The 25,565-nt window shown below is 38.8% G+C and overlaps 1 protein-coding gene across 2 annotated transcripts in view; it reads right to left on the reverse strand.

Annotated features, from left to right (window-relative positions):
• Positions 1-898: 898 nt before the first annotated feature.
• The window catches only part of LOC136858739 (large ribosomal subunit protein eL34), a 37,927-nt gene continuing 13,260 nt past the window's right edge, over positions 899-25,565 (reverse strand). For both annotated transcript variants that reach the window (XM_067138495.2, XM_067138494.2), the window contains exons 3-4: positions 12,329-12,526; positions 899-1,042 (exon numbers count right to left, since the gene is read on the reverse strand). In XM_067138495.2, coding sequence (XP_066994596.1) covers positions 946-1,042; positions 12,329-12,526 — 295 coding nt within the window. In that variant the 3' untranslated portion in view covers positions 899-945. The remainder of the gene's footprint in view (positions 1,043-12,328; positions 12,527-25,565) is intronic.

A 25,565-nucleotide genomic window follows, 5' to 3' on the forward strand; every position in this document is an offset into this window, starting at 1 on the left:
ATTAATTTCATGTACCCAGAATCTTCTCCGATCTCTTTTCCTACTCTCTTAATTTTCCACTAGCTCTATTAAACCGTCCATTGCGTGCCTTATATTTCCCGCGTAGAATCCCGTTCGATTCTATTCCACTGCCGGCTGCTAGATGCGAGCGGCAATTTCGACTGTTTGGTTCGATTCCACTCGGTAGGAGCGGACCTTAACACCTCTAAGCAGTGTTTATTTCTAACCCATTAGTTCAACGTGCTGGTAATCTACAGATACGAGGCTGAGGTGGCACCTTCAAATACCACTGGCAGACGGTTTAGGTACTGGCCTTCCGATCCCAACTTGGCAAATTCGATCCTGGCTCAGTCTGGTGGTATCTGAAGGTGCTCTACGTCAGCCTCATGTCGGTAGATTTACTGGCACGTGAATGAACTGCTGCGGGACTAAATTCCGGCACCTCGACGTCTCCGAAAACCGTAAAAGTAGTTACTGGGACATAAAGCCAATGACATTATTATTAAATGACAGGCATGAATTAAACATTTATGAGTATTTATCAGCCACTGTAACATCTATGTGCTGCTCGTAAAGTCAAACATGAAATGAAGAGGATATCAATTTCTGGAAATCAGGATGAATGGTAGGCTAAACAGACATAACAATGGGAAGACAGTAAAGCTGATCAAACAACTGAAGGAAATATTAAAGGCAAAGGAATATTTTTAGTGATTACAGAGCACAGTGAGATCAAGATTAAGGATGGTATCCTGTCAAAGCTGCAATATAGTTCTTCAATCTACACTGTATTGACGAAGTGATATTTAATGGGCTCCTGTTAAAGTCTGTGGGACTTTTCATAGTCCCTGTATACTCAAGTAAACAATCATAACACTACAGTACAAGAAACACAAACTTACATGGTCTTAATTATTTTATTTAAACGAAAATTGTAAATACAGGTTACTTTTCAGGTTTCTTTGATTTTGCCGAGGCTTGCTGAGCTTTCATAACCTTTACAACAATCTTCTGTTCTTCAATTAGGAAGGCACGGACAATTCTGAAACAGGAATCATATGTCAAAATACCTTTCTTTAAAAAGATGCATTTGAAAACTAACTAACATATAAACTGCATAAGCAAATATTTTTGTAGCTTATTTTATATATTTGTGTGGGTAAAATCAGTGAACTAAAGGAAATCAATCTGTACCATATAACGAATGATGGGGACTAATATTTCTGTTAATTTACTATGGCACCTTGAGTTTGAAGTTACTGAATATATGAAAAAGGTTATGCTACCTTGACTTTCATTAACGTGTTGTCGATTTCCTTTACTAACGATAGATGATGTCATCAATTTATAGGGATTGATGGTGCAACCTAGGGACAATGTTTCATAGCCACGTGCACTAAGCTAGATCTTACCTAATTGCTGACGCTTGTACCACTCGCGCGCAGAAGTTAGATACGCTCAAATTATATGATTTTACAGAATTAGAATTGAAGTGTAGCAAGTCAACAGTCTGCACTCATCCCTCAAGTAGTCAGTTGATGCTGTATATTGAGATATGGATCAAGGAAATCCTATGCATGCATATACAGTGTTCACCCTAGAACCTTTCTAATGGGCACACCGCCCAGCTATCATAATCTAGATAATATCTGCTAGTTACATAATATTTCAAGTTGCTTTACTTCACACCGATACAAATAGGTCTTATGACTACGATGAAATAGAAAAGTGCTAAGGGTGGGAAGAAAGCGACCGTGGCCTTACGGTACAGCCCCAGCATTTACCTGGTGTGAAAATGGGAAACCAAGGAAAACCATCTTCAGTGCTGAATTCCGATGTAATTCGCGCAATTATGCTGACAATAATGGATATAATTATTTAAATAAACAGTTTTAGTGTTTACATTTAAATTTGGAACACATAATGACTGAAATGTGTGTACTGAGCTCGATAGCTGCAGTCGCTTAAGTGCGGCCAGTTTCCAGTATTTGGAAGATAGTAGGTTCGAACCCCATTGTCGGCAGCCCTGAAGATGATTTCCCGTGGTTTCCCATTTTCACACCAGGCAATTGCTGGGGCTGTACTTTAATTAAGGCCAAGGCCGCTTCCTTCCCACTCCTAACCCTTTCCTGTCCCATCGTCGCCATAAGACCTATCTGTGTCTGTGCGACGTAAAGCAACTAGCAAAAAGAAATGTGTGTAGCCTCTGTGGCTCAGGCGGCAGCGTGCCTGTCTCTCGTTGCTGGGTTCCGTGGTTCAAATCCCGGTCACTCCATGTGAGATTTGTGCTGGACATAGCAGAGGCGGGGCAGGATTTTCCCCGGGTACTCTGGAGGATAGGAATTGTGCCAGCTGCCGAAGCCTGTCACACTCCTCTGGGGCAGTGATTAACGACTGACAGATTGGAATGAAATGATCGTGGAGAGTGTTGCCGGAATGAAAGATGACAGGGAAAACCGGCAGTGTCGTGCGCGAGCGGTGTCTGGATTACCGTGGAATCGCACGCGAGCACTCGATTCCGCGGGACGTAACAAACCCGTCTGCTTCTCCCCAGCAACCGAGTGATTATGAACGAGCAGTAGAACACTAGAAGTTCAAACTACTCTGTTATGTCTTCGCGATAACACTAAAATGGTTCATTTTTGTAGTTAATGTTTACCTGTCTAATATTATTGTTCATGGCCTGAGGGGAATAAGTCGAAATTTTATCATATTCATTTTCTACATAGTATTCCCCGCCCGGCTACTCATTCCTGCCACACACCTAACAACAATTTCTAGGGAGAACACTGCATATAGCCCCTGAATATGTGAACAGATAATTATGGAAATTGTAAAAGATTCAGAATCCGATAGTATGAATGTAATCGTGAAGAAAATGAAAACATTGAAGCCCCTCAGGATTATGAATCATCACCAGAAGAACAGCTCACAAAAATACGAAGGGAGGTGAGAAGCACGGAAACACAATGGAACAACATACTGCTCCTGTGAACATGCCCGTTTTTTCTGCCCTACCAGAACTGAAAGCTAATAAATAACCTTGATATTTCTGCAGAATCTTCACCTTTAGATTTCTTTCGTTTATTTCTTGACAGTAATGTACTGAATATTATCCGAGTGGAAAGTAACAGATACAGTATGTCCTACAGCAAATAAATCTAAAGAAGCAAGAAGGTCCTTTGGAACCTAAGTCACTGTATCCACAGTGGAAACCAGTGACATTGAATGAACTGGTTATTTTTTTTTGCAATAGTGATTCATGTGTGATTCATAAACCTTTACTCTGGGACTACTGGAGCACAACACCAAAACTGACTATGCGAAGCCCACCGGAAATCCGAAAAAAAAAGGACCATGCAGGCTACGATCCTCTGTTCAAAATGCGACCGATACTAGACTGCCGGAAAACAAGTTTTCTGCATTGTTACTCACCCGATGAATCGCTGATAATCGGCAAAGCAATATGTCCATTTCAGGGACGTATATTTTTTCATGTGTTCATGAGAGGAAAGCCACTGAAGTATGGAATCAAAATCTTTCAACTGTATGAAGTGAGGACTGGTTGTGTGTGCAACATGGAAAGTGTATTTTGGGGCCCATGTCACAGTAGAGGATTACAATTCTTCCTTCAATGTTGTGGACAAACTGTAAACCAGTAAAAAATCGGGGGCACACAGTGTATATGGACAGATGATTTTCAAGCCTCCATCATTTATGATCATCTGTGGGACTATCAGACTAAAGCAGTTGGCACAGTGATGCCAAATTAGAAATGAATACCAAGTCAGAGTTTGCAAAAAAAATTTAAAAAGGGTGAAGAAATTTCATTGCAGAGAGAACACATTGAAGCAAAAAAGTGGCGAGACGTTTCAGATGTGTATATGTTGAGCACTGCACATGATAACAGCACTGAAGTACCCGTAGCAAGAGGGAGCCACGAGAAATCCAAACTATCAGCAGTAGTGGACTATGACAAAATCAATATTGGCATTAAGTCCGACTAATTGCTGGCATAATATGCATTCACGAGAAAGTCATCAGTGGTGAAAAAATTTATTCCATCTGTTTGATATTGCATAGTGAATGCCCATATACTGTACCGTAAGGCTTGCTCACAAAACCTTCCCCTTTTGAAATTGTTTGAAATTGTGTGCGCGTTTAGTGGATGATTTTATGAGTAGTGTTGGGGCTGAAATTACTGAAGAATCATTAGCATCAACTGTGGGAAGGCTAGTAGGTAGAGATAATTTTCCACACAGAATACCTGCAGTGGGCGCAAAGAAGGAAGGACACGTGTAGCGTTCATGCAAGGTCTGCTAAGACAGTCCAAATCCTACACCGGCCATGCTGTGAAGAAAATGACAATCGAATATTGCCATAAACGCGATGTAGTCTTCGAATAGGAGGATGTTTTGAGTGTTACCATACCAAAACAAGGTATTGGGAATAATAAAGTGTAATTCTGTTGCTAATGAGGCTTTCACAGCCAGTCACCTTATTTTCTTGACACGGCATAAGTCCAAAAGCCTATTTCATGTCTGTAATTCTGTTGTCCAGCGACTGAAAACTACCAAACTTTCCTGAGAGAATTAGAAATTCAAGGTCAATATATAAGGTCAATCCAAGTTATTTTTGAAGTCAATGAAACAACAACCTTCGCACACTTGAACACTCATATCTAAGCAATGAATTATTGATTAGCATAGAAAGGAATAAATTAATTATTAACATGTATGTTGGGTATTCAGCCCGAAGGCTGGTTTGATCCTCTACCTATAGCAACCAATAATTTATTTACTGACATAGCAACAAATAAAATAGTGTGCCCCCACAACGCCTCTCTGCTCAGTTGGTAGCAGTTCCAAGGAATTAAGCAAGTCCCTAGTGACAAATGAATAACATACGGCAGTAGCTATGCTGGTGAAAGCTTCGTAAAGATTTACCAAAATGACCTCCACATTAACGAGCAATATTTGATGCCAAAAATACAAACTGTATGAGCAAAGAACTCTAAATCAATTTACTTACAAGGGTTCTTTACATTAGATTTATTCATTAACAAATACAGGCAGACCTTGTTATATGCGATAGTTACGTTCTGCGAATCGCCGTGCATACCGAATTTGCGTAAATCGAGTAATTTTATATGTAAAATATAGGGTTAGGTTTCAGTTTACTCATATATTAAGTTGAAATTAGCAGATATTTTTGGTATTTTTTTAACCAAAAAAAAAACCCATTATGTTTCTGAAATGCACTCTAATGCAAAGTTTATACATTTAGACATAATAAAAAACTGAACTCTGCATACAAGCTTTTGGCTTTAGTTTGAATAGCAGCTCCAGAGAGGCATGCATTACTCAATCCAATCTATTCTTTCCATCGCTTCTGAGCGAGATTTGGTCACTCTAGTCACATATAAGTTAGTAGAAGATTGAGCAGTTTTTCGAACTGATTCCGCACTGTCACGAAAAGTTCTCACAGTGGATTCACTAAGTCCCAAAGCACGCCGAATGTCAGCAATATGCTCATCTTTCTCATAGCAATCCAAAACTTCTAACTTTGTTTCTAACAAATACGACTTGGGTACATGCTTCTTTCTTTGGACAGGCACACTTTCTTTCCTTTTACCTGGTGTCCTAAATACGAAACCTGTCAAGTGCAACTTTACAGCTGTACCGACCGGAACTGACCATTAACACCTCGACAGACATGACAGATGACGCGTGTACAGATGTGCTTGCTCCGTTAACCTTGGCGCGCGACGTAGTGTACGTTACAAAGTTTGGCACGCATGTCTGCACCCGCCTTAGGGCACTACAGCTTCCACGTACCGTAAAGTGGAGTAACTTTGGCCACTGACGAATAGCAACATTTATCTTCTCCTACCTCCTACAATGGAAAAGATAAACCACTTGCAACAACTAAAATGCACATACAATAGGATGCTCATCAACATTCGGTAGTCCAAATAACATTGGCGGGCTCATTGTTGAGTCAGTCGATTTTTCTCGCAGCTCCGACTATTGTCTTCTCTGGTAACAGCAGAAAAACTGTTCTCTAGCCCCAGCATTCGATTCTCTATTCCAGTGGTTTATGCGGTCAAAATGTAAGTTCGTCTGGTAACTGATCAACACAATTTGATGCACTTTGTTCAAATAGGTTTTTCAGGGAATAGTTTTGTGATACAAGTTGTCCCCATCTGGGGTAACTTCGGCCATGCCAAGAACGTACAGGAAAACATTACGCAGCCGCGGATATTGTAATTACAATCCTGCTTACTTCAAGAACGCTTTAGAAGAGATTAATAAAGGCACAATAACAAACGGGGAAATTTATCCTGACAGGGAGGGGAAAGACAGTTTCCATTTGCAATGAGACGGATATCAGTTGACATGAATGACACACATTTAAGAACTTGATTGACGGCCCAGATATTTTCTAATTGAGAAGACAGTGTATTAAGAGGACAATCTGCAAGATTGCTTCTTTTCCGACCGCCTTTTCTCGCCACAGAATTGGGCTTTATGATTTCCGTACCTTTTTATTTATTATCTTTTGTACCATTACAAATATTTATGCAATGTAACATGTAATTTGTAATATCATACAATGCTTGAACGCTTAGGCTAAATAAAATAGTTTCTTCTTTGGGGAAAAAGAAAAACTGATCACTGTACATCTGTCTCACCATAAATCGTTTTAATTTGTTTGTGATTGTCGATACTGGGCGTTTTGCAGGTTTTTTAAAAACAGTCACAGTGGCCGAAGTAACACTACATCGAAGAAAACTGTTTCTTGAGTTTTTTCATTACTGAATAACAATTAGAATTATGTTCATATTTAAAAATGAAGAACATGGCTGAATTTATATTATATTTTTCAGAAAATTAGAGGGAATATTACAAAAAAGTGGCCGAAGTTACCCCATTTTACGGTACTTTAAACAGATGACAGCACTAGACTTAAAACCAAAATCGCGTATATGCAAAATTGTGGATAACAAATCTGCGTACAACAGGGTTTACCTGTATTGCCAAAGATATAAAACAATGAATGTTGCACTATATGTCCTATAGAGCAAGTGTCAATAGTGTTTACTGAGAAATCATGGTGTCACAACTTAAGTTACAAGTGTGTGTGCCATGCATACAATTTTATTGCACACCAATTCCTAGGTATGGAAAATTCTTGGTGATTCACCTGTGATGAACATGAAATGGAAAAAAAGATGGTTACTTTTCTGCTGTGAAGGGAGTGGGGACAGCAATAATCTATATATATATAATAAGAGTTTTGTCTGTACATTGCTCCGAATTTGAAGATAATGGTATTTCTGTATCGGTCATGTCCATAGCAACAAGAAAATGCACTTTTTACTTTTCCGTAATTTCTGTCTGTCTGTATGCACACGCATCACGAGAAAACGGTTGAAGAGAATTTAATGAAAATCGGTATGTGAAGTCGGGGGATGAGCCTCTACAATCTAGGCTATGAATAATTTTACTCACGCTGAGTGAAATGGTAGTTTAGGGGAAGGCCTAAAATTGGATTCTCAACTATTTATGTTATTAGTGGTCTAATGAAAATCGGTATGTGAAGTCGGGGGATGAGCCTCTACAATCTAGGCTATAAATCATTTTACTCACGCTGAGTGGAATGGTAGTTTAGGGGAAGGCCTAAAATTGAATTAACAACTATGTTATTAGTGGTCGTATTTTAAAGAAAATGGGTATGCAAAGTTGGGGAATAAATTGCTACAATCTAGGTTATCAATAATTGTATTCACGCTGAGAAAAATGGTAGTTTAGGGGAAGGCCTAAAAATTAATTCTCAAATATTGTTGTCATTAGTAGTCCTATCTTGATGAAAATCAGAATGCAACGTCAGGAAATAAGTCGCTATAGTCTAGGCTGTAAATTATTTTATTCACGCTGAGTGAAATGGTAGTTTAGGAGAAGGCCTAAAATGTAATTCTCAAATATTTCTAAGGTTATATAGTATTGAATTTCCTATTATTCATGTCTTATACATTGTTACCGTACTGGCTATGATCAGAGATATTCATGAATTTGGATTTTTGTTACTAAGTCCATATCAGCGCCGAGTAACGAGAAAATGGGTTAACAGTATTTAATGAAAATCGGTATGTATAGTCGGAGAATAAGAAAATATTTTACATAAAATATTTTACAAATCACAGAGTCGAAAGAAAACTAAATGTGTAGGCCTACAATATAGAAAGCTCATAACATTGATCAACAATAATGTTACATTGACCATTGTTTGTCGTGATGTGCTTTGTGTCTTCTGTTGTCCCTCATCTCCGGGAGATAGGATTACTGCTGCGTACAGAGTATTTTTATTTGATTTACGTCGCACCGACATAGATAGGTTTTATGGCGACGATGGGAAAGGAAAGGGCTAGGAGTGCCTTAGGCCTTAATTAGTTTGACTGGTGTGAAAGTGGGAAACCACGGAATACCATCTTCAGCGCTGCCGACAGTGGGGTTCGAATCCACTATCTCTCACATGCAAGCTCACAGCTGCACACCGCTAACCACACGGTCAACACGCCCAGTCGTACAGAGTGTAACAGCCTGCCTGAATATTGATGGGAAGTAGCTGGGGAGTTAGATAACTTCCTTCTTTAGCATGCCATTCCCCTGGTTTATAAATTTTCTGATACTACTGGTTCGTAACACACTGGATCATCATAGCATTCGGGCTATTCAATCCCTACTCTGAGGCACTGATTGGAATGAACAGTGTGCATATTTAGCGGAATAATGGTAGATGAGTCTTCATGGCAATCTGCGGCCTGGTCATCCCAGCTCTGGAACTTTGGACTATTAGATTGGCTGTTCGTTAAAAGTGATAAAACATGCGGCTGCCCATTTGATCGAATATTTTATATGATAGCATTGCTTTCAATCGCTACATTCCTACCTACGTTTTTGTAATGACCTATGTTGATTTCAGTTAGGAAAACCACAAAGTCAGTCTTTCTGAGAATCCCGAAGCAAAGCACGGGTAGATCAGCTAGTATATATATTTAAAAACACAAGAACTGAATTGCCAAGCGGGGGGTTTTTTTTTTTGCTATTGGCTTTACGTCGCACCGACACAGATGGGTCTTATGGCGACGATGGGACACGAAAGGGCTAGGACTGGGAAGGAAGCGGCCGCGGCCTCAAGTGAGGTACACCCCAGCATTTGCCTGGTGTGAAAATGGGAACCCATGGAAAACCATCTTCAGGGCTGCCAACAGTGGGGTTCGAACCTACTATCAGCCAAACACTGGATACTGGCTGCACGTAAGCGACTGCAGCTATTGAGCATTTGACCAAGTGATTTAGGATTTTATAGAGTTACCAATGCAAATCATTAGCAGTAAGGTTTCAAGTTTAACAGCCCGATTTATGTTATACGTGCCATTTAATTACTCTATGCCTTTATATTAATTTACATTTGACAGCTGTTGTATGCATGTGATATAAAACAAAATGCCTGATCATCTTTCATACCATTCCTTTTACAACATTTCAAAAACATAATTTTTTTCTGTACAAATCGAGAAAAATAATTTTATCCATTTTTTTGAACACAGTAAAAATCCTTCCGTATGTTGAAACTAGCTGATGCACCCGTGCTTCGCTACAGGATTCTCAGAAAGACTGACTTCGTGGTTTTCCTAACTGAATTCAACATAGGTCAATACAAAAAAAGGTCAGTAGGAATGTAGCGATTGAAAGCAATGTTATCATATAAAATACTCGATAAATGAAAAACCCCACACTTTCTCACTTTCAACGAACAGTACTACGGTGCCGATCTAACAGTCCAAAGTTCCAGAGCGGGAACAACCAGGTCGCAGACTGCCGTGAACACTCCCCTGTCATTATTCCGTTAAATATTCACACTACTCATTCCAATCAGTGCCTCAGAGTAGGGGTTGAATAGCTCGAATGCTATGATGAACCAGTGTGTTACGTACCAGTAATATCAGAAAATGTATGAAACAGAAGAATGGCATGCTAAAGAAGAAAGTTATCTAACTCCCCAGCTACTTCCCGCCAATATACAGGCAGTCTGTTACACCGGTACGACAAGGCGAGTTGGCCGTGTGGTTAGGGGGTGCGCAGCTGTGAACTTGCATCCGGGAGATAGTGGATTCGAACCCCACTGCCAGCATCCCTGAAAATGGTATTCTGTGGTTTCCCATTTTCACACCAGGCTGTACCTTAATTAAAGCCAAGGCCACTTCCTTCACACCCCTATTCCTTTCCTATTCCATCGCCGCCATAAGACCTACCTGTGTCGGTGCGACGTAAAGCAAATTAAAAAACCTCGGTACACTGCAGCAATCCTATCTATTGGAGATGAGTGAAAACAGAAGACAAAAAGCACATCACAACAAACAATGGCCAATGCAATGTTATTGTTGATAAAGTTTATGAGCTTTCTATACTGCAGGCCTTCATATTAGCTTTCTTTTGACTCTGTGATATTAGGGCGTCTTACAAAATTATTCATATCGTATGACTTGTAGTTCCTTATTCTCACACTTGCATACCGACTTTCACTAAATTCTGTTTACCCGTTTTCTCGTGACACAGCGTTGATATGGACTTAGTAACAAAAATCCAAATTCATGAATATCTCTGATTATATGCAGTACGGTAACAATGTGCGAGACATAAGTGATCGGAAATTTAATAACTTCTTACATTACTACTACTAACGGCATAACTAAAGTTATGCTAGTTATGTGGTATTTATCGATACGATCATTGATAACATAAACTACCATTTTTTTCAGCGTGAATACAATTATGTATAGCCTATATTGTAGAGACTTATTTCTCGTCATTGTTTGCCGATTTCCATTAAGATACGACCACTAATAACAAATATTTGAGAATTAGATTTCAGGCCTTCCCCTAAACTACCATTTTACTCAGCGTGAATAAAATAATGTATAGCCTAGATTGTAGTGGTTCATCACCCGACTTTACATACCGATTTTCATTAAATTATCTTCAGCCGTTTTCTCGCGACGCGCGTACATACATAAATTACGGAAAAGTAGAAAATGCATTTCCTTGTTACTGTGGACATGATCGATACAGAAATACCATTCTTTTCAAATTCTGAACAATGTACAGACAAAACTCTTATTTTATATATAAATTGATTATGAGAGTAGCTCACACAACCTTGTCATTGGTAGCAGCTGTAACTCGATCTGAGTAATATAACTTCTTCCTGCATACAATGATCAGTTCAACTCAGTTTATGGATGTGTTTACGATGACTAAACAGACCAATCCTGGCATAAAACATACGCCCACACAATCACACTGAATGGATGCAAGAGTGCGGGGTTGTAATTGAAGGAGTTTTCTCACTTTTCGCTTGGCCTCTTGATGTTTGCGGCGTTCTCATTCAAACAAGTTGACAGCGGTGGATGTAGTTTCCTGCCACAGTGAACGGTCCACAGCACATTTTTCCCTTGTCTGTATATTTATACCAGTTGTATTAATGTGTTTCAGCTGGTCCTTAAAACGCTTAAGAAGAGCTACATGAGGTCTACTGCTGGAGCAAAGTTCACCATAAAGAATTTGGCAGGGAAGCCTGGTATCACCCATGCAGTGAACATGGCCTAACCATCTCAGTTGATGAGCGATGATTGTTGCCTCAATGCTATTTAGCTGCGTTTTGTCGAGAACTGCCGTGTTTGTCACATAGTCCTCCCACTTAATATTCAAGAGATGTATCTCAATTTCTGTTGGAAGTGCTGAATTTTTTTGATATCACGGCAATAGAGCGTCCAAGTTTCACAGCCATACAGCAACGTGATAGGGAATCTGCCACGTGGGCGACTGCCCTAAATGCAGATCAGTATTGATTGATTGAAATGACAACAGCTTTGTACACCATGAGTTTGGTATGCAGTTTTAAGTCGTTTTAAATTCAATCTTCATGCCTAAGTGGTTTGCAGATGATTCATGCAGCATGGAACACATGTAGAATGCAAAGAGTGTAGGAGCAAGCACACAGCCTTGTTTCAATCCATGAGTGACTGGGAACGAATCCAATACTCAGTAACCATGAAGAACCTGTCCAGACATGCCATCATGAAGAGCTTCAACCAATTCCACATAATGTTTCACAACCTACACCATTTAGAATATCAAGGATACAATACAGGAACATTTAACACGCAAAAAAATCAGGCTCTCCACAACTACAAGACGTCCATATCTTATTTTCAGTGTGTAATTATTTTATATCTGAATTCAATAGAAATCAGAAATCTTACCTTTCCTTTACACATTTGTGGCAAAGTACACCACCATATGCCCTTCGAACAGTCTTCTTACGCCTGCACATGCGTGACCTTTCCATGGGGCGAGCTGGTACGATGCCCCTCAGTTTATCTTTGCACTGTCCACATTTGGGAATCCTCTTGGGCTTTTTCAAGTACTGATACACAAGTCTACCACCAGGAGTCCGAACTCTAGAAAATGAAATGAGCTAATAATTAAGAGTCCAAAACATGACACTTCTAAATCAAAGTCAAATTAAACAGAACTGTTTCTCTCAGTTCATTGGATTAAATTGCTTCCCGCTGCCTTAAACATTGACAGCATTATGAACAGTAGCCACACAATATCAATTTCCACCACCAGATTTCGATAACATTCAGCACAATCTAAGCAACACCATGCTCAAGTTTCATAATTTAATCAATGAACTATTTTAAATTCATCCAATTTATTTCAACAAGAGAAAAGCAAGCACTTTTTGTCCAACCCTTATATCGTTTCTCTATGGGGTATGGGATGAGGTGAGATGAATCTGTCGTGCCGGTTTTTTATGACTGGATGTCCTTCCTGACGTCAACCTCATGAGAGGAGTTAATGAGATGAAATGAATGACATACGATAGTAGGGAGAGGGTGAAACCCAGTGCCAGCACACAGCCTACTCCTGTTGAATAGCACCAAAGGGTCTGCTCAAGGCTTAACGTTCTCATCTGACGGATGAATCACCATCAACAGCGTCATATGCCCTCACTCCATATGAGCACTATGGAGAATTTTGGAATTTAATCCAGACTTTTGGCACACAATCTAGTGATTAGAAATTGTATACCACCACCTCCCCTACCCTGCCAGTCAACATTCTGATGGTGAATTTTTTCATTCAACGTCAAGAATTTCATTATATGGTCCGTACTGGGTCGAGATTCACAAAATAATGAAATGAAATATAAGGATTCACCTATTCAATACTAAATTATGTGAGATTCTTAAATCACCACATTTATTTCATGGTACCGGTTTTGCCATAGTGATTGCCATCATCAGCCATAGGGAGTTTACAAGGACATATAAAGTGACATTGACATGTTAGACCTTATAGTTAAAATATACTAAATAACTTGAAATGGATATCCATATAATAGATATATAATGTTATTCACAAGTGTATGACTTAATAGTCATTTAACTACATTTTACTTGAAAGTAGTACATGTTGATTCCCATAGGGAACCTAAAATATTTGTCCTGAATGAGTAAATTTATAATACCAATATAATGGTCCGTTATTGGACACTACAAATTTTCCAGCTAACTCATTCTTGGTTGCCTGCGTTTCGCCCTCGTGTGCTAAGTTGGGCTCATCAGTCGGTAAATAGCACACCTACCATGATGCATGGCTAGTGCATACAGTGGAGGCCACTGCATAGGCTACTTGGAGCCACTAGCAGTGCCAATGCACTGTGAGAGACTTGGTCTCATTTTCAAAAACTGATGCCTGCCTGGCCATCAGGTGACACAGATGTCGATTCCCATTGGGAACCTAAAATATTTGTCCTGAATGAGTAAATTTATAATACCAATATAATGGTTATAACGGACCATTATGTTGGTATTATAAATTTACTCATTCAGGACAAATGTTTTAGGTTCCCTATGGGAATCAATATATACATCATTTGATGGCCAGGCAGGCATCATTTTTGGAAATGAGACATAGCTCTCATAGTGCATTGGCACTGCTGGTGGCTTCAAGTAGCCCATGCAGTGGCCTCCACGGTGTGCCAAGTCCCAACTGACGAGCCTAACTTAGCACACGAGGGCGAAACGCAGGCAACCAAGAATGAGTTAGCTGGAAAATTTATAATGTCCAATAACGGACCATTATATTGGTATTATAAATTTACTCATTCAGGACAAATATTTTAGGTTCCCTATGTGAATCAACATGTACATCATTTGATGGCCAGGCAGGCATCATTTTTGGAAATGAGACATAGCCCTCATAGTGCATTGGCACTGCTGGTGGCTTCAAGTAGCCTATGCAGTGGCCTCCACGGTATGCACTAGCCTTGCGTCTTGGGTGGGGTGCTAAGTCCCAACTGACAAGCCTAACTTAGCACACGAGGGCGAAACGCAGGCAACCAAGAATGAGTTAGCTGGAAAATTTATAATGTCCAATAACGGACCATTATATTGGTATTATGAAAGTAGTAGTACGATTTGTACGAGTGACAAAGAGTTCCTTTTAAATTTTTTTCTTTATTAGAAATCGGCTCGAGTCAATTATATGTAGTCCATCGATATTGTAGCCATATTTCAGTAATAATGGGCTGGTATAAAAGTAACAGAAGGTTCTTTATAAAAAGGTTGTTCCTCAATAAATATAAACTGGCCTAACTACAACACACCGAATGTCGCTACAAAACTTGTCATAGAAACAGAAGCAGCCATTAATGAAAGCCTCATGATACTCAAGATGAACTCAGACACAAAGTCAAAAAACAAATAAAATCTTTAGTTCACCAGATTCCAACAAAACTAATTCACAACTTGCAGATGAGCGTATCATCAACAAGTTTTAACACAGCTCAAAATCAAATTTAATTAAAGAAACAACTAAATCCAAAATTTTCTGAACATCCATGTTTAATTGTAATATTTATAGTGTCACAAACATATTTAAAGATAAAAATTTCATAATGTTCCATATTGAAATGTATCACAATGAAATTGAAATAATAAATACGGTAGTTCAACAGGGTGTCCACCAAATCCAGATTTTAAAATTCCCTGACATTTCCCTGTTTTCCAGTCATAAAAACCATTTTTCTCCCTGACACACAATGACAAAAAACAAAATTATAAAGGAAGTATCAGTAATATTAAAATACATTTTAAAAACTTAACATCCAAAAAAAAAAGAGCAATTCATGTGCATATTAAATTTCAAAACTTGGAAGTTTAACTTAGTCTAATTAAATTCACCTTAAGTTTTGTAAAAAAATGTATTACCATTACTGCTTCAGCGAAGAAATTTCTTTGTAGCCACCAATGACTGCTGAGCTTCTGCCATCACCCTCCGCTTCTTTTCTTCTAATTCTTTGAGTAACAAAGCGGCCTCTCTCTATCTCTCTCTTTTTTTTTTTTTTGCAAAGAATCTTCTACTTCCAATGCTTCACATTTCTCCTTTAGATTTTGAACATACAAAGCATGAGCACTCCTTGCAGCATGGAGCATGTTCTTATTAACGGAGACTTTTTCAATTCCACCAGGGTTTGGGATAGCATCATATTATTCTTTGTGCTACAAGGGATACTTGTGTTTCTCTTCTATAATTTCTTTATTAACAGGAAAACCACGTTCTAGTGAAGCATTTCCATGAAACAGTATTAGTATCATTTTGAGAAATGAAGCCAACTTTTATGTTTTCAAATTTACTGTTCGAAAAACAGTGCGAAGCCAAAAGTGATCTAACCTCTCCTCTTTAGAATACAAAGAATTCACTTCTTTCAAAGTATCATTCTCACAAACAGAAGTGAACTTCCTTTGTTCATGATCGCCTTAATTACCCGAGATCCATTTGTTTTCCACAAAGGCATTTAAAGCTATCCTTAGCAGTCTGCTGCTTAGAGGCTACTTGGCTACACTTGGATCGAAACAAGAAATTAATTTAGTCAGTTTATATGACAGCAGTGAGCAGACCCGGCCAACAGCTGGAAACTGCAGATGATGACGATGATATGCCAGCGGTGACCTTTCCAGTAACTTCTTGTAAAGCTACCATTCCTCTTAGACAATCTGTGCGAAACATTAATATATCTCTATAATTTAATCCAGGAGTGCCATGAAGTGCTGCTTTAGCAGCATAACATACGTCAACTTTAGATGCAGGCAGAAGATTTTCTTTACTGTCTAAATTCGTTTTAGGACATTTTCTGAAGACTGCAGTGACTCAGACTTAACAAACCTTGTCATGACATTTATCATCAATGAAAGATTCATAAAGGAGTGATGCAAATGGAAGATCTGTCTGAAACTCTTAGGAATGGTTCCAAATCTCCAACAAGTGATAATAAAAATGACAACTTGGCCTTAAGAAGCTTATCTTTAAGTGAAGTGATACTATTTTGAAGCTGTTACAGCTTGGGATTTTCTTGTCTGTTTGTTCCTTCCACATTTCTCGACATTAGGTAGAATATCTATAGCATGTTCAATAACTTGAACATTTTCAAGCCATCTTATAGCACAACATTTCAAAGGAAATACGTTTGAACCTGAATAATGTGTATAATCAGCATGACGTGCAGGAGCGTAGCAAATCAAGAAGTGAAGAGCATGAAGAAACTGCAATATTCCACTGGGTTTCTTTTAACGCCATTTTATATGAATTGTGCACAGTATGCAAGCCACAAGATCCAATGTTCAATACAATAGGAGCATCTAGATCATCTAATAAATTACCAAAATCCTGAAGGAACTTTTTATTATCATTTGGACCATCCAGTGAAATTTGTAAGTTCTTTTTAGATAGAGTCCTTGCTGTGCTTGCAAAAAAACATTTAACAAATCTGAGGAGGTAGAATGACCAAGAAACATGGAATCAAAATAAGAAGTGCATACTTCATTAGTATCAGGATTGAAACAATGAACTACAGGATCCATTTGGCCCATCTGAGAAACTTTATTCAGTGACTCGTCAAATCCAACGGTGAAATGTGTGCACTTACCACCCATCTCAAGATCTTGTTTAAACCATGAGTGATTGTATACGCAACTTTTGTTCTGTGCAATTGAACTTTCGAAGCTGTTTCAGAGTCTTGAAACATTACTGGAAACAAACGTAAACTAGCTTCACTGGCACGTAGAGAATGGTGTTGGATGACAGTATGCATGCACCATATAATCTCAGCTTTGATTATTTGCTCTCTTGAGAGATAATTCTGTAGACATCTCATCTCTGGTGAACCTTCTTTAATGGAAGAGGAAGGAGAAGAAATGGAGTCATATGTGATAGAGTTCGTTGTGGTAGCTGTGGCAGGCAGAAGGAAACTCATGCACGGATAGGTATTATCTACTGAGCTTAAGTCTTTTGTTACTTCACTGTTTGAATGTTCCTTTTTAAAATAACTTGAAAGGGATGACGAGAACTCGCTGAACATGACACTGATGGCATGCTTCTTTCCTCCCATGTGACTTTTTAACGCCTGCTTCCCCTGTTGCTAAGAGAAAATAATGTTTTAGATATTTTGCAATATGCTGAAAATTTGTCTTGAGGTATGGGTTTCAACCATGTTTTGAAAGTATCATCAAACAGCCACCTTTCATTATCATCAAACAGCCACCTTTCATTAAACAAAGTTTTCCTTGGCTTTGATGATATTATTAGCTATTGATATTACTGGTTACTTTACATTCGAGATCACACTTTAGTAACTTTTCATTACAATTTATTCCTGGCATAAAAGACATGCCCTAGATTAATGTTATAAAAACTGAAAAATGTGTTTCTATTACACGGATAAATATGGTATGTCAATTTTATCTGGCAAAAGAACAAATTTCCAGATTTTTTCCTGAATTCCCTGACATTTCCCGTTATTTATCGAATTCCCTGTTTCCCAGGTTTTCCATATGGGTGGACACCTTGTTCAACCTATTCAATACAAATAAATGTATGCAAACTGGCTCATTTAACTGTTCTCTGCTTCTCGTAAACATTATGAGACAATGCCAAACTTTGCGTGTGCTATGCCTCTGTTCAGAAGATTGCGCCTTGCTTCTTTTAAGTGACTTACCTTCTACTTCTGAATTTTACAGTGCCTATCCCCATCGTTTTATTTTGCCTCTTCATTTGTTTTTGTGGGGACTTGATCTTTAATTTCTTACCTATGAATTGCTTTTTGCGTTTTATTCCGCTGATGATGACCCGGATTGGGGTCGAAACCGGTACCGCTTCAACTTATAATTAAATAGGAATGTAACACTACATTTCGTATTTATTTGTATCGAATAGGGTGAACTACCTTATTATTTCAATTTCATTGTCACAAACATATTCAAGAATCAGAACGTAAACATTTAACATATCCTCTGGAACGAACAATAGAAATATACGCATCTTACACAACTCCGATTTGATTAATGTTGCTAATCATTTTGAAAAATTGGGTGCATACAGATTCTGCTGCAACGACTGCAGCAGCACATGTTGGACAAACTGGTAGGTTGTTAAAAATTAGATACATGGAACATGTGAATGCAATCAAATATAAAAAATTCTCTGCGGCAAGTCAACATGCGCATCACGAATAATGAACAATCGGCTTTTATAGTAACGGCTGATGCACAATGGCTGGTAGAGCTGCATGCGGTACTGGATCGTGACGTCACAGCGCGCCGCTTACGTCAGAGGCCGTTTTACTCGGCTTGTGGAAAGGCACTTTTAAATATTTTTTTAACACGTTGACTGCCAGGATACATAGCAAGAAATGTCCCGGTGGCCAAAGCATTTTTTCTACTATGCATGTAGTAAATAAGCGGTAAAGCAAAATTCGAAGTGATATTTCACTTAAGTGTTCAATGTACGTACGAAATACAATAAAAATTCTCAGCACCCCGAGGTACCACCGTGGCCCCACAGAAAAGTTCACTGCATGGTTTTGCCTAGACGGCCAGAGCGGTACAGTCTAGCGGTACCAGAAGCTTGCATCGCTTGATAGTACACATTGTAGATAACAGAGCGTGCCATGATTTGTTTACTAGCGCTTAGGACTACAATCGCAAGGCACTCGTTCTTTTACAGTAGGGTGTGTGTGAAATATTTGTAAGTTATTTTACCAGTGAACGGAGAGGTTAGTTATAAAAATGAAACCGTTTCCTTCTTGAACTCGGAAGATAATGACGCTAGCCCTTCAGTATGAGATCTCTGGTAAGTAGTGTCCATGTTAAACTGATCTATTGCGTTTTGCAACACAAAACTCTTCACCAAATTAAATTTGAAATATTTCCTGTTTACTCCTCGCCAAATGCTCAATGGTAATGTAAAATTTTGCTATGTTGTCAATGAATGTTGTCAATTTAGAAAATACAAATAAGCTCATGTTTATGCTATATTTATTGCGATAACCGTAGAAATCAGCTCAGGTATGGGTGCAACAATTTGGAAGGAATCAGTGTGGCCTATTGATTAGGTAAGCATAAGCTTGGGGTGAAAATGGGAAATCACATAAATCCATAAAGAGGTTTCCCGACAGTGGTATTCACGCCCACGATCTCCAAAATCTTGAGCTTGCGAGTTAGCTAACCCGGCATACCTAAGCGCATGGCTAAACTGATTGGACAAATACTCAAATATTGCCACTAAAAGGAGGTTACATTAATAAAAAAATAAAGGCTATATTTTGGAAACCAAGCACGCCAGGATTTGCTCCGAGGCCATAGCGGTACGCTAGCATAGCGAATTCAACGGCTCAGCGATCCGCCGGCCCGGCAGGGAAAGTCAAATAGCAACACCTGTCAGCGGTACTTTGTACCGCCGTGGCCTCGTGAGACACTCACTCAGCGGTACAATGTACCGCTCTGGCAGCCAACGTGTTAATGGTAGAAAACAAGGCAACTTACCACAATGTAATACGTTTACATACTATTTCATCGGTGTACTTTTCAAAAAAAAATATTTTTGAAAATAATGCATGTTCCCTACTAGAGTTGATTGAACTACAGTGCAATGTTCGTCTTAAAGACCCCTTTCTCAAGTCACAAAGTTTAGAAGAATTTTACAGCGGCTTTCTGCAAGAAGAATACCCCCTTTTGTATAAACATGCATGTAAAGTTCTGTCAATGTTCGGCTCAACGTACATTTGTGAACGTTTCTTTTCGCTTCTTAAGCTTACCAAAAATAAACTTTGTGCAACGATGAGCGATAGAAACTTGCGCAATTGTTTAAGATTAGCTGTGTCCAGAAATATTGTACCCAATTTGGAGAAGATTGTTTGCTCCAAAACTAAAAGCTCGTAAAAATGACTGAGCAAAAGTCACTCAAGGTCTGGCCCTGCCATAGGTCGACGCCCAGAACAAATAGCATTTAAATTTTAAAAAACATCACTGCAGCTAGCCAACATATGAACATATTGGCAAAATTTTGTTGGATTTTCCTCTCAGATACTTTCAAATTTCAGTTTTGAATAAATCACATTATTCTTTACTTAATACTTGATTTTGTTTCCTGCATACTCCATACATCGGAGTTCCCTTCTATTTGTATATTGGGTATATTTGTTATGGCAAAACAGCACTATCAATATGATATCAACAAACCCACAAAAGCCGCCTGCCGCACGACTGTACGTACGCATCTAGTCAGCGCAGTCCGAACATCGTTACTCTTTCTCTTACATGTGATAAATATCAAATATTATTGATATTATTCCACTCTTTCTCTTGTCTCCTCGCTGCCGCAGTGTAGTGGTGGTAGGAGAAGGAGCGCTAGTCTGGTTGCTCAGTGCTCCCCGAGCTCGAGTGCGCTGACTGGATGGCCCTGTCATAGGTCGACGCCCAGAACAAATAGCATTTAAATCTTAAAAAACATCTCTGCAGCTAGCCAACAAGCTGAAATCCCAGGGAACCAATCTTCTTAGTAAAAATAAGTCTGGTAAGAGGAGAGATTCTGTTGGAGGTGAGAACTTCTTAAGCAAAACTGTATGTCACCCACGTTCTAAAAACGAACAACATAACTTCCTAACTTATATGTACCACTGCAGTTTAAGTGAAGGCCACTTAAACGCAGATCCCTACCCCCTACCCACCCATTAGGATGTACAAATCTCACTCCCTGTTTGACTATTAATTAAAGCAAGGTCAGTAAGAATATACTTGTGCTCAGTTCACTTCATCCAGATGTCCACTGGGGACAGACAGAAAGAAGAAACCAGACACTGCAACATGTTACAACGGATCTGAGTATGGAGTTGACATTGTGGCCAGAAAGTATAGTCAAGCTAGCTGCATGTAGGTGGCCGTTACACATTCAGTAATGTTCTCGACTTATTCAAACGTGTTTATGGATTACTTAGATTATATTGACTATCTTGACGCAGAAAATGACAGGAAATATAATAGTGCATACAGTGCATGAAAGGCGAGAACCGTATGTGCACACGGAGAGAGTTTAAGGAAAGTTTGGTCTTAGGAAGGAATCTTTTACTTTCCTTCTAAATCTACTTGGAGATCACTTACAGCTGAATTCCTGTCTTAATTTTGTTGCACCTCCCATATTACAATTGTGCGCCCTACGAGTGTTTCGTACCGGAACATTTCAGTTAGTTGCCGGTGATCTAATCAATATTTACCGCATGACTGCTGGCTGTATCTCTCACTGCATGGTTAAAGCACTCGTGAGGTTAAGAGGGAGGTACGCCCGCAAATGATGACTGTTCGGAAAATAAAAGGAAATTCTTTACGTTGGCAGGTTCACACATCGTGGGTGCAAATGACTGCACGCATATTCCCATTTTCTGCCCTTCCGGTGACAATGATGAACTTTTCAGAAATCGGAAGGGGTATTATTATTTTTACAATTATTATTACAATGTTTAATACCGGACAATTTATATTGATATTATAATTTGCTTAATGTCGCACCGACACAGATAGGTCTTATGGCGACGATCGAGTAGGGTAGGCCTAGGAGTGGGAAAGAAGCGGCCACAACCCAGCATTTGCCTGGTGTGAAAATGGGAAACAATTTCGCTGTGGATGTAGGCGATCTGTATGAAGAAACCACCATCAGTTTTAATTTATCCCGCGTGTCCATGGCTTTCTGCTTTTTTCCCCTTCTTTTTTAAGCTTTCGCTTTTAACCCTCTACTGCATACTGTTGCCATTAGGCAACAAATAACTTTTCACCTGTGTAAATGGATAAATATTATAGACTGAGGTAGTTTTACGGCACACCTTCAACTGTACAGTCAATACCAGTGATGCCTTTTTTTTTTTACATAACATAAGACAAAACAGCCCTACAGCCAAAGGTACTCCTTCCACCTCGTCAACATCCACGCGAACCAACCACCGTTTTTATTTTACGTGGGCCCTCCCCATCATATTACCACAGGCTTCAGGAGTACCTCTGACTCAACCTCAAAGACATTACCGACCTACGGTCGTGCAAGTATACTTGCGCCCTGATATACGTACCCATGGCCAGTAGGCAGTAATGTTCGGTCTTTGAATGTTAAAAGCTTACATAAAATAAACTTCATTATAAAGCCCGTATTGTCGTGAGTATACGTTGAAGGTTAGGTCAAATGTTCCACCTTTACAATACCAAGATTCTTTATTAACTAAATATTTACATGATTTTTAATTATATCGGGACATGTTTCGTCTACCTTGTAGACATCATCAGCCATAAAAACTTTTGAGAAAAAGCTACAAGGACAAGGACAAAGTAACACATTAAAATAATTCGGATAACCGAATATGTCATTTAAAATGGTGAAGAATTCAGAACTGTTTTGAGCATAGCACCTAAGAATACCGGTGACATTAAAATTAAAATTGTCCACATGGGATGATTCAGTAAAAACTTTGCGTTAAAAATTCTTCCTTTTTGTGTGATGCGTTAATATATAATATTCTGTTGTCGTGAAGGCGTGATAATGAATTGCACGATGTTCATTCCAATAGGATAATAACGATGTATAAGAAATCCAGCGAGCAGATGTTAAAGCCGTCTTATTGGTGTAGTGTTGGCATTTCTTGTTGAGAGGTTAGGTGGAAAATTTGAATGTGATAACATAATATGGAATGTGTAATAGAGGGCCCTAGAACAAGAAAGATGGCTGTTGTTAGTGTTAAAATAGGCAAGTTTTAGTGTCTTGAGATGTAAAGTAATGAAAAATAAGAAGTGCGGCACATCTGATTACTTACGTTCTCGCCTGTCTGACAGCGACTAGTTCAGTGTGGAAGCCTGTGGTTGACTGAGCGAACTATGGAGGTCGTGTGTGAAGGGAGCCGCCATGAGGGGAAATTAGGGGAAGGTTAGGATCAGTAGGCGGGAAGCCGTCACATGGAAGCTTGTTAGTGGGTTTGTCAAAGTAAGAACTATTGAGCAATGCTTCAAAGATTACGTTCGCAGTTTCGGAAATTTCATTCAAATTGTGAAAGGGATTCAATTTATGATCTATATTAATATAGATGTTTTCTAAAACGTTGAGTAAAGTGCTTTTACTATGAAAATAAAGAATTTTTAAGTCCTTTACTTTGTTACTTTGTCCTTGTCCTTGTAGCTTTTTCTCAAAAGTTTTTATGGCTGATGATGTCTACAAGGTAGACGAAACATGTCCCGATATAATTAAAAATCATGTAAATATTTAGTTAATAAAGAATCTTGGTATTGTAAAGGTGGAACATTTGACCTAACCTTCAACGTGTTAAAAGCTTAGCGTAAAATCGTGGAAAATCGTATATATATTCCAATATAGCAATCCACATCACATACGAGTGTTAAGCTATTAGGCCCAGTTAAGAATTGCTGGTATATCTAAACCACTGAGCGTATGTTGAACATTAAAGCTTGAAATTTTCTTCACCAAATGGAAACGAAAAATAATTCATGCAGTAGAGGGTTAAGTCCTTCCACAAAATTTTAACTTGTTCTTCACTGCGTTTTCTGCCACTCGAAGCACTGAATTCTTCTGTGACGGCTTTCCATGAATTTATTTTCTTATCCAGCATCTTCATGTCGTGTTTCTTACATTCTATACCCTTTGCATAGATCTTCATTATCTCTACTAACAAGCATTCATCTTTTGCGCTTTCACCCCCCCCCCCCCCCCGTTTCCTATCACACATAACCTTATCTACTTAGATTTCTTTAAAGAAAACACACAAACACGATTACACTCCGCGAGTAACAAACGCTACTTCTATAATAGTAACTAAAAGAGTACATTGTACTTCAACTCTCCAAAGTTACTTCTGGAGTAAATAACTCCCATAGTAATTTACTTCTGTAGTGTGGACTTCTTTAGTAAACGCTACTTCTGGAGCAATTTACTCCAAGATGGTGCACACCATCCTCTGAGGAACTTTCTGTAGCAAACACCCAGAGCAGAAATAAAGAACCGATACTGCAGATGATAGTGATACAGAACCTCAATCTGACAGAAAACGCAGGAAATCTCAACTGCGAAACAAATGCAAGTACACGAAAGGTTGGCATGTGTGTAAGGCATGCAAAAAGGTTGTCTGCATAAGATGTATTGAAAAAAAAAAAAAAGATCCGTCATATGTACAGAATGTGTAAGCTTTGGGGTTGACAATACTCTCATTCACAGACGTACCGTACTTCATCACGTGCTCTTCAAACCATTGAAGAACGTGCTTAGTATGGATACACAGGTTCATGAAAATAGAAAACTAATCAAACAAGAGACTTTCATTTTGTATCCATGTATGTGATTGTGATTTTTAGTTGATTTTACATCCAATTATAGATATGACAGATTTAGAACATAATACATATCACTTGAGGATCATTTTGGACCCCTCTGTCTTTCTAGGTGGCGAGAGTCACTCAGTCTTTCTACCGTCGGATTTTTTATTATGGACACTCGAGTTTAGGCTTTAATTACAAACGAACCGATAGGCCTATTGCAATGCGAGTTATACCAATATTTTCCTTGTTTAATTCTACATTAGCGTATATAAGACACATTATTTTCGACGTTCATTAAATATTTTTTATTTGTGGTTATAATAAATATTGCCCGAGTTTTTGGCTTCTCTAGGAAGCGCTCACTTAGGAATATATACAAGGAAAACTACTTTTCTGATGGTAATGAAATTTTTATATGATATAACCACATGTATTTGTAGTGTAATACTCAAGTTGCAATTTTTTTCAACCACCCCGAAAAAAGTTCTTATTTTTCTAAAGCAACTCTTTCTCAGTCCAGGATAAACGTACAACAGCAAACTTGGGCTTGTTTTGAAGCACTGGTTATCAGAAACTGTAACCGTACAGTTTGGTACCGAATTTATGAAGAGTAATATTGAAAGGAGGTTTTGTGTACGCCGGACCGTGCGATTAACAGCAGGCCAGGTGGTGAAATCGGGCGCAGTGTTGCCGCGTTCAGTAGTAACCACGCGCGCAACGAACACAGCTTTTCGTTTACTTTCAACCTTTAATTTTATTTCCTCTTATAAATTCCACTTCCCATCACCTTTAC

The sequence above is a fragment of the Anabrus simplex genome, chromosome 1 (genome assembly GCF_040414725.1).
Source record: "Anabrus simplex isolate iqAnaSimp1 chromosome 1, ASM4041472v1, whole genome shotgun sequence".
In the NCBI taxonomy this organism is placed as follows: domain Eukaryota; kingdom Metazoa; phylum Arthropoda; class Insecta; order Orthoptera; family Tettigoniidae; genus Anabrus; species Anabrus simplex.